The sequence below is a fragment of the Peromyscus eremicus genome, chromosome 1, assembly GCF_949786415.1.
Source record: "Peromyscus eremicus chromosome 1, PerEre_H2_v1, whole genome shotgun sequence".
NCBI classification, from domain to species: Eukaryota; Metazoa; Chordata; class Mammalia; order Rodentia; family Cricetidae; genus Peromyscus; species Peromyscus eremicus.
The window spans coordinates 172,029,518-172,040,051 of NC_081416.1; the positions used below are offsets into that span (position 1 = coordinate 172,029,518).

Sequence of the window (10,534 nt, forward strand, 5' to 3'; positions counted from 1 at the left end):
ACAATGCATCATTTTCAGAGCAGACCCAGAGCATCCAAAATTTGAGGACTCCTGAAATTACTTCCCATGAATTCTGAGGGATCATTATATATTAGAACCACAACCTAAGCTCTTAAGGCCTTTTAATTTTTGTTTACCATATTGATGTTCCTTTTATTTATTCTCCTTTTAAGACCACCTTACTTTAAATTCTGGCCTTCCCTTGTACACACATGTATCCTAGGATTATAGGCATGAGTCACCATGCTGGATGTACCTGATTAGTAAATAATCATTTTCACCATATTACTTTTCTCCATTTTGTACCCCATTGTTATAAAAAATACCAGAATTCTACTGTAGAATGTCACTCACTCATCATGGCCAGGAGACTGGGAGACTGGTCTTCAAACTGAGTCGGTTGGAGACCTCACACTGATACTCTCCAGCATCCTCAAACCCAGCAGGATATATTCTGAGTCCACACTTTGTCGGGGACAGAGTCATCCTCTCTGTGAGCTTCAGATTCTTGTTATTGAAGATCCAACGGATAGAGACATCGGTATCAGGTGAAATGCAAGTGAAGATCACAGATCTACGTCCTGCAACTGTAGTATCAGAGATTTGCACAAAGGGCTGTGACACATACTCTGTGAAGAAACAGATAAGAGTATCAAATGACAGGAGTCCGGAGAGTTAAACCAGGCCACCTTTACTTCACAATTTATAAAGCTTCCCAGAGGGAGAATTCGGAGCTGTGTTTAAAAAAAAATTCTTTTACTTTGGATCTCCCTCCTAGGAATTGTGTTACCCTAATTCAGGCACTGTTTTGTGAGTCCCAGTCTGCCTGTAATATGCACACAATGAATGATCATTGCCATATCCATCACTTAAGCTTAGTTATGAGCAATGGACTGACCTTGGGATGGGGAGCTGCTCAAATCAGGAGCATCTGTTACTATTTTCCTGAATAGAAAAAAAATTCTATAGGCTGGACCCCATGAGATATAGGAGGAATCTGGAGTATCTGCCTCCTTTGTTTCTTTAATTGGTGGCTTGACTTTCCTGTAAAGTCTCAAGCCCATCAGAACAATAGGCTAATGGGCCGAACACCTGTACACTGAGCCTTAGGTGAAGGAGAGGCACAGGTGACCTACCTAACTGCAGCTGTGATGGTGATACACAGCTGATTCTACACTCTATGGGACAGTCAGTACCATAACTTTGTCATTAAAATCTTGTTACCTGTTAGTTCTCACAGGAAATCTAAACAAACAGTAACAAAAAGCTCCCCAATGTCACCTTGAGTCCAAGCAAGGGCAATGTTTTGCAGCCATGGATTTCTGGTGCTCTCTGTGAGAACTCAACGGTTTAATAAGCCAGGGACAGCCTGACTCCCACTGAGTCCTTGTACAGATATGTGCATGGTGAGAGCTCCAAGTGTCTGGGCTGCAGCTGACAACCTGGTGCTGGGTTAATCCAGCCTATTTCTTCCTTTCTGCAGGTAAATACATGTGAGTGATTCTGATCTATTACAGTTTGTCTTCTCCATGTGTGTCCTGCAGTAGTGGCCCAAACCCCATTGGGGGGATACAGTGCAGTCAGGAAGAGAACAGGCACCAGCCCAACCCTGACATTTTAGTGTATGAAGTAGGATATACCACACCCAGCAGTTGAAGACCATAGACAGTCACTTACTCTTTACATCAAGTTCCACATAGGCCTTTTCAATTTTGGCATCTTTGTTTATAACTGATAGTGTGTATATTCCTGCATCTTTCTCAGTGACATCCTGGAGCATCAGGGATCCATTATGGTACACCATCCCTCTTCCTCTGTATGCAGGCCCCCAGGAAAGGGAATTTATGGCTCTACTGTATTCTACAATTTTAAGAACCTCAGTCCTATACTTTGATTTGTGCCAAGAAAAGGCTTGCATATCTTCTGGAGGATTATGAACTTGGAAAATTACATCTTCCCCTTCAGCAGCATACCGAGGCTCCAATTGGATCATTAGTTGGGAGGAAGTGAGAGGGTTACAGAACAGAGAAAGGGAAGCTGGAAGGAAAAAAGAAAAAAAGCCATCACATGGAGATCATTGTGCTTAATGAAAAGATGGTGACGCCCATCCTGAACACGTGGATTTATTAATCAACCTAGATTTGCAGCTGTGTATGTGTCTATCCGACTTAAAATGACCTCTTCCTTTCCAACAGTGTGCCTTAGAGTGTTCTGTCCACTTCATGGAACTGTCCCTTTGGGTGTCTACATGTCTGCTCCCTCACTATTCTCAGTCAGACACTGCACACACTCCTGTACACTAGGGTTTGAGATGATTCCTCCCCTGAACTCAACAGGCCTGGAACTTTCACCTGCTGCTCTGTCAAGGACCCTTTAGTTCTGGAGCTTGAGGGGCCTGGTAGCAGCCTGTTCTTTAAGACAAGCTCAGATATTTAAAAGACTTGGGTACTAGGATGGCTGTTTTTATGTAAACTTGACACAAGCTACAGTCATTTTGCAAGACAAGGCCTCACTTGAAAATGCCACCACCAGATTGGCTTCTGGGCAAAACTATACTGCAGTTTTAAAATTGGTAATTGATGCAAAAGGATTCAGACCATTGCAGGAAGTTCCAGGCCTGGGTTAAGAGTCCTGGGTGATGTAAGAAAGCTAGCTGAGCAAGCATGAAGACCAAGCCAATAGGAAGCACTTTTCAATGACCTTTGAACCAATTCCTGGATTTTGTTTATGACACTCTCAAATTGGGGCAAATAGATACCTCAGTTTGACATGTATGCTCTAAAACCATTGTTGTCTAGTAGCTTTAAGAGGATGTAAGAGTAGAGCATTAGTAAAATGCTCCCCTGCATCACTTTAGTCCAGCCCTGGAAAGAAGACAGGATTCAGGCCTCCCTGTTCTAGAGCCCCTGGAGTCTGAGCTGATTCTGACATCTTAGATTGAGTTACTTTCCAATCAGGTCTTCCTTGATGCAGGTGGAGTGAGAAGATAGAAGATGGTCTACGGCCATTTGTCTCTACCAGTGTGTCCTGCACTAAGTGCTCAAACCTCCCCGTGGGGACACAGTGCAGAGGGAAGGGAGGCTAGACCAGCCATGACAGTCCTGTGTGTCTAAGCCCCACCCAGCACTGAACAGTCACAGAGAATCACTTACTGTCCACCTGGAGTTGTACTTGTGTTTCTTCACTTCTCATATCTGGTCTCAGAATTAGTAGAGTGTATAATCCACGGTCTTTTGGAGTAACATCATGTAGCAACAGGGATCCATCATTGTACACGGTCTCTCTGCCACCATATGCAGGCCCCCACACAGTTGATTTCCTGCCCAGTATATATCGGGCAACCATAAAGTTCTTGAGCATAGACATTCCTTTGAACCAGACAAAGCCCACAATATTCTCTGGGGGATTGTGGACAAGGAGAAGAACACTTTTCCCTTCAGCAACGATGGGTGGTACTGATTCAATGCTGGACTGGGCAGAGGTAGCAAGGCGCCCACACTTCCAAAAGAAAGCTAGAAGAGAAGAGAGAGACCCATCTAAATGGGGCTTGGGTATTTGACTAAGATGAGACCCTGTGTCCTGAGTAGCTGTGTCCATAGTTCAGCCTAGGATTGTGGGTTAAGTGTCTCTCTGTCTTACTTTGTGAGGGTCTGCATATGACCTTTATGTTCTCAGTATCCCCACACTTGTTATTACCACTGTATGACTCTCTTTAGTTGTCAACATTGCCCGGACTTACTGCCATCAGATCCCTGCTCACATTTGCAGTGGATTGGTGTTTGGGGTTGATTCCTGCCTTACCTCTTCCCCTAAGGACCCTGTGTCTTCACTCTCTGGTTTCATTGTTATTCTGTTTCTCTTGGGGTTGCAGCCAATACCTGAATTCATCTTCTAGCTTTCTTTACTTAAATTCCACTCAATCAGGGATTTCATAAGAACAAGGTACACCGTGGTGTCTCCAAGCCACACAATGAGCTGGGTAGTGGATTTAGCATTTGCTAGTACAGACAAAAAAAGGATTTCTGGGCTACATGCTGCTGGATGGAAGCAAAGACCCATTGTTTCCCATAATTGGTGGTGAGCCTGGTTCCCAGAACTGGTGGTAAATATAGTTCTACCAAAATAAAGTCTTAAAGAGAGAGTAAAAGTAATATAAAAAAATAAGCCACATTATAAAGATGGATATTACACTGAGAATCTGGATTGTGTTGCCTTTGATATTTTTAACTTCAGAAAGAAATTTTATTATAAAGACTGCTAAATTAAGCCAATATATATATTTTAAAGGTATCTTAACTTCAAAATTTGGATATAAGGATACGTTGCTTTGGAAAGGAGGCTCTGCTTTCGATTTCACAGGAAGCAAGAGGCTATGGATTTGTTCCAGATTAAGATACATCAGGTTTGACCAGCCAAGACTCCCTGAAAGGTCTCCAACGACACCATGGCCTAGATCATCCAACATCCAAAATCAACTTCAAGGCAACTGGCTCAGAGAATACAGCGTCACAGACTACTACAGTCAGGACTTGAGCATAATCCTAAAATTTTCTTTGTGTCCCCATAAGATTACCAGCACCCTCTATCAGCAGGAAGTAGCCTTGAAAACTATGCCCACATTCCAAAAAAATTGATTATGGATGTTTATCTTTGTTTAGATTGTTGGTTACAAATTATTATTGGCCATAGTCAATCTCTTTTTTTAAAAAAAAGGAGGGCTATGATATAAAAATATAGGATAAATATTATACATTGCTATAGATTTTTAGTTTATTGATACAAATTTAAAGTTAATTTTGTTATACTGTATGTATAGTTCTACTCTCATTTAAGGTATTATGTTTATGTAACTCATTTAAATTATAATAGATAATAAAGAAATACAGATTAATAATTAGTCTTCTATGATAGTCAAACTTATAGTCATGTTAAGTTTTCTAGATATACATAGATATATGTCAATTAGGTAGGTAATCTTCAAACACTTCAAAGATCTACAGAATATAGCATTTAAAATGTTTTAAAAACAGACTTTCTGAACAATGAGACACGTCTGTTTCTGGCAACACCAATTTACTTGAAAGAGAAAGATAGGCATCAGAGACATTCTATATGGAGTTTATCTTCTTCTTGGCAAAAATAGCCATTTGAGCCATAAACTGTTCTTGCTTGGACTTCTTGACAAAATGTTGTATCAACTGGACATGGAGGACCCATAGGAAGATGACCACTGAACTTTTCAAGGCAAAATGATCCTTCAGGTTCCTGCTCTGCAGAGGAGACTGCCAGATATTCTACAGGACACATGGAGAAGCGATTAAAAAACTCAAGGCTTGTAGACTGAAGATGGATGCCCTAACATTGTAGAAGAACTTTGAGTGACTGTCCAGAGAGCCAGCTGTCTCTGTCATTCTAGATTTTTGGAAGTTGCTTACAATGCTTTTCCTGTTAACTTAGGTAATATTATATCCTTCTGAGGTCTTTGATGTAGTTTAAAACTAGATAGTTATAGTTGTAATTTTTCTTAGTTATGGTAAAAGATAAGTTAGATATGAAATTTTAGACTCACAAATATAGGATAAATAGAATATTTTCTTTGAATTTGCCAAATATAAATAGACTAGATATTGTAAGTATAAAAATTCTTGCTTGATAACTGTCTTCTTATAAATAATTTTACTATGTTAAAGTTAAAATTTTCCTCTTTTAATTAAACAGAAAAGGGGAAATGCTGTGGAATAATGCTTTTGTTCACTGGTTTAATAAAACACTGATTGGCCAGTATCAAGGCAGGAAGTGTAGGTGGATAAATGGACAAGGAGAACTCTGGGAAGAGGAAGGCTGAGGGAGGAGATACCCGGCCACCATCCAGGGAGTAGCATGTAATGCCACATAGGTAAAGCCATGGAAAATGTGGCAACATACAGATTAACAGAAATGGGTTCAGTATAAGAGCCAAACAAATGAAAGCCTGAGCTAATGGCTGAACAGTCTTAATAAGCCTCTATGTGTTTACTTGGGTCTGAGCAGCTACGGACTGGGTGGGACACAGAAAAACTTTCAGCTACACTCTTCTGTATATCTCCAGTGAAATGAATCTCACCAAGCTCACAGAGTTCACAATGAATCACTTACCAGGCACATGGAGGTAAATGGATGTTGTTGATATGATTTTTCCACGTCTATTATAGATTCGTAGGGTATAGGTTCCTGTGTCCTTGTGGGTGATATTTTGAAGCAGCAGGGATCCATTGTGATACACTGTCTCTCTACCACTGTTTACAGGCCCTGGCCCATGTAAATTGTTGTCCAGTGTATACCATGCAATTCCATGTGTCATATTTGTTTGCCCTTTGAACCAGGCAAAGGCTATAAGATTCTTTGGCAGACCATGGACAAGGAAAAGGACATTTTCTCCTTCAGCCACTTGGGGTGGCAATAATTCAATGGTCACATGGGCAGTGGTGGACAGGTGCCAGAAGGTTAACAGGGAGGCTAGAAGGGAATTGAGAAAAATCGTCTATATTAAACAGGTGTGATCATCACTCAGCTTAGGTGTGTGAGTAGGGGTGTGCCCACCCTCCTTTGCAGACATGACTAACAAGACTTCCATTGACTGAGAGTGTCTGAATGTGTTATTAACTCTTTTACAAATTTTCTGCTCAGGTGTCTGCCTGTTTTCCCCCTCAGTATCCCATATCATTTCTCATGTAGCGTATTTGATGTGAGGAGCAATGCCTCTCTGAACTCCTCCTCTGAAGAGTTCTCACTTTCTTATTTTTTCTCTATTCTCTTTAAGATTTGAATCAATCTCTGGCTTCAGATTTCAGGTATATTGACATCAGGTCTACTAAGTCCAGAGACTTTTGATTGTTTGTTTGTTTTTTGGTTTGGGGTTTACTTTTTTTTAAGACAGTGTTTCTCTATATAGCCTGGGCTGTCCTGGAACATGATCTGTAGACCAGGCTGGCCTTGAACTCACATAGATAACCTGTCTATGCCTCTCACTTGCTTGGATAAATGGCTTAAGCCACCACCTCCCATTCAGAACCAGGGGTTTGTAAAAGACAAGATTAGTCTGATCATTTTGGAAGTTTCAGTTTCTGAAAAAGTCTCAGACAAGTAGATAAAGGAAAAAATGAAGAAAGGAATAATGGAAAGAAGGAAAGAGGAATGCGTCTTCATGGATTTATCTTTATAGTTTTTAGATTTGGAGCTTACAACAATTATATTCACATGTGAAATACATGATTTTAGATTTACTTATGTAAATATATGTGTGAATTTGTGAAGGTTGCTGTCTTCTTGTGCACATATGAAGATGTATTCCACAAGTCTGTGTGGGACCACACGTGTCAGGGTCTGCATGTGTTGGTGTATGCCACAGGACCTATGTGGAGGGCAGAATAGAGCCTTCAAGAGTCTCTTCTCTATCTACTGTATGGGAGCTGAGGACTGACTTCAGGCTGTCATATATTCACACACTCAGACACCTTGGTAGCCCTCTCCAATTTGATTTCTATTTGGAGGGTCATGCTGTCATGGGAACAGCTGTCTTCAGAACATTGCAGCCAATGTAACTCACTGTGAATATGGAGTGCTTGACCCTTTTCTCTTACTGTCAATCACCTACTGTCCTCTGAGAGCTTCAGACTACTGAGCCTCTGTCCCTCACTGTCCCTTGTCTCCACAACTGAAGACCGAAACTTTGAGTCTCTTCTCAAGATCCTGGCCCCATTAGGAGTCTCCAGCCTACCTCTGAGTTCCCCTGCCTGACACAGTCAGAGATTAGGTGTTCTTACCTGTGAGCAGAAGCCTCTTCCAGGAAGTACACCCCTTCCAGAGTAGTACAGAGGACTCCTCCATCAATCTTCTCGCTTGCTGTTCTCCCTCTGGGGAAAGGAGCCTCAGCTCCAACACAGAACTCAGACTCTGTGGTTCTTCTTTCTGAGCTGAAATTCTTCTCACACAGCAGCACTTCCCAGAATCCAATGGGTTATGAGTGATGTGACTTGAGTCCAGGGCACTGCTCAGTCACTTCCACTCTCAGTGCTGTCCTGAATCCCTCTCAACTTGCCTTTATGTATCTCCTCCAAGCAACACATTGAGCAACAAGGCTGATAAGCATCCCCATGCCCTCAGAGAACAACAACTTATTCTGGGGATGACATCTGCCTCATCCTGGCCTTGGGTCTGTCAGCACCAAAGAAGGAGCCTCTATCCTATCTATGCGTCCTTGTGACACAGAGACCCAGCTGAACATCTAGCCTACCTTGTGTTCTCAATGCTCTGAGAAGGTAGTATTTACTTAACCTACAGGAAGGTGACAGAAATGTCTCTGAGGGCTGGGAAGAAATCAGCTGAGTGATGAATAGGGATGAAGATCAATCCTTTATCACTAATGTCACCAGTCAAATTAATTTTCCAGGAGAGAGGCCCAGGAACAGCTGTGTGAGGAGTTTCATGTGCTCAGTGTTGGAGAAGAGTTGATCTGTATGTCTTCAAAAGGACTGTGGGTTTCATCTTCCTATGGAGGGTTTCAAGGCAACAGTCTAGCATTATGTGTTGGGTATGCACAAGTCCTCCCTGATCTTCCTGGGTCACCTTTTCCCTTTCCTTGATGATTCCCTCATGGTAATCTTACCTTCCCCTATAAGAGATGCCAGGAGGAAGAAGACCTTCATGGTCCCCATGCAGAAAGATGTTCTCAGAAAAAGAAAGGAGTCATTAGGTCAGAGAAGGGTCTAGGGAGGGAGCTCAAGGTTAGTAGGGACAGAGATGGAAAGTAGCCTGCTAGGTCATGGCTCAGAGAAATAATTTCTGGAACATTGAATATGTAACCTGCTATTCCAGTGATTCCCTTGAGAATGCTGGGAGAACTGCAATCTCATGCTTAGGGTTACAGAAAGCATGGTAAAAAATCCAAATGTGCACTTCCCTGATATGTTCAGCATGGGTGGGATGCTGGGCCTGTCATCCTGATCACTGTGCTCTTCAGGACTCCTAATTACTTCTACCATGGGAAGGGTCTAGATAGGGTTCAAGATTTGTCCTGGAATGCCCTGGACTAAAGTTGGAAGTAGTGTAAATACAGAGGAAGGGCATTTTTAGGAGGAGCCTTGTGCTCAGGAAATTTCAGAGGAAAATCTTAGGACATTTCTCTCGAGATTAAAAGGACAAGACACAACTGGACATGACATATTGGTAAATGCCTTTAATCCTAGCACTCAGGAGGCACAGGCAGCTGGATCTCTTAGATCCAGGCTAACCTTGTCTATGGAGCAAGTTACAGAATAGCTGGGGTTATACAGAGAAATCCTATCTGGTGGGGAAAAAAAGAGAGGAATCTAATGCATGGGACTGCACAAGAACTTTTAGGCCAATCACTGCTGTCTAAATTCTACCTTCTCTTTGAGCAGTGGGTGCTCCAGTGGGTGCTAAGGGTGTTTGCCCTTGAGTACAAATCACATTGATTCAAATAGGTGTGTCTTCCCTATATACTGTTCTATTTCTTTCTCTTTTCAGATGACAAAAACACCCTGAAGAGTCGGGCGATGGTGGCACACGCCTTTAATCCCAGCACTCAGGAGGCAGAGCCAGGCGGATCTCCATGAGTTCAAGGCCAGTCTGGGCTACAGAGTGAGTTCCAGGAAAGGTGCAAAGCTACACAGAGAAACCCTGTCTTGAAAAAAACCAAAAAACCAAAAAAACAAAAAACCAACAACAACAACAACAAAAAACACCCTGAAAAACAGCAGTTTAGGGGAGAGAGCAGAGTACATTTCCCTACTGAGGCTGTGTTATATTTAGCACTAAAGCAAGTGAAGGCAGAAAACTTGAGGTTTTCTGACTCATTCACAGGCTCACACTCTGGTGCGTGCTTACCTAGTTTCTTACACAACCAGGGACCATCTGCCTAGGAATGATGCTGCCCATAGTGTTCTGGGCACTCCTTTATCGGTTAAGACAATCACTCACAGAAATGTGCAGCCTGACCTGACATGGTTGATTGAGACTCCATTTTCTTTGTTGTTGTTATTTATGTTTGAATCTTAACCACAGTTTCCCCTCTCTCCTCTCCTCCTAGTCCCTCTTCCCACTTACCCTATTTCCCATGGTCCATCTGTCTGTTTTTATGCCAATACAATGTGGTTTTTTTCTATGCCTCTATAGTAAACTTGAAATCAGGGATGGTGATAGCTCCAGAAGTTCCTTTGATTTTTTAATATGTTTTTGTTTGTTTGTTTGTTTTTACATCAGAAATTGAATATTGTTCTTTGGAAGTCTGTAAAGTATTGTATTAGAATTTTGATGGGAATTGCATTGAATCTGTAGATTGCTTTTGGTAAGATGGACATTTTTACTATGTTAATCCTACTGATCCATGAGCATGAGAGATCTTTCCATCTTCTGATATATTCTCCAATTTCTTTCTTCAAAGTCTTGAAGTTCTTGTTATAAAGGTCTTTCACTTGCTTGGTGTCTTAATTAGGGTTTCTATATTGTTAAGAGAAATCATAACCATGACTAGTCT

The 10,534-nt window shown here is 41.7% G+C and overlaps 1 protein-coding gene across 1 annotated transcript; it reads right to left on the reverse strand.

The window, feature by feature from the left end:
* Positions 1–357: 357 nt before the first annotated feature.
* On the reverse strand, positions 358–8,684 carry LOC131897397 (pregnancy-specific glycoprotein 22-like). The gene is made up of 5 exons (XM_059248333.1): positions 8,645–8,684; positions 6,136–6,495; positions 3,153–3,512; positions 1,678–2,037; positions 358–629 (listed from the first exon to the last, which is right to left on the reverse strand). Exons 1-5 carry the CDS (start codon positions 8,682–8,684, stop codon positions 358–360), a joined length of 1,392 nt encoding a protein of 463 aa, XP_059104316.1.
* Positions 8,685–10,534: the final 1,850 nt, after the last annotated feature.

Excerpts from the sequence above, each read along its gene's own strand:
- LOC131897397 (XM_059248333.1), bottom strand. The coding sequence starts at position 8,684 with ATGAAGGTCTTCTTCCTCCTGGCATCTCTTATAGGGGAAG. Across the intron at positions 6,496-8,644 it reads GGCATCTCTTATAGGGGAAG|CCTCCCTGTTAACCTTCTGG; the intron begins GTAAGATTACCA and ends ATTCCCTTCTAG. Across the intron at positions 2,038-3,152 it reads AGTACAACTCCAGGTGGACA|CTTCCCTTTCTCTGTTCTGT; the intron begins GTAAGTGATTCT and ends TTTTCCTTCCAG.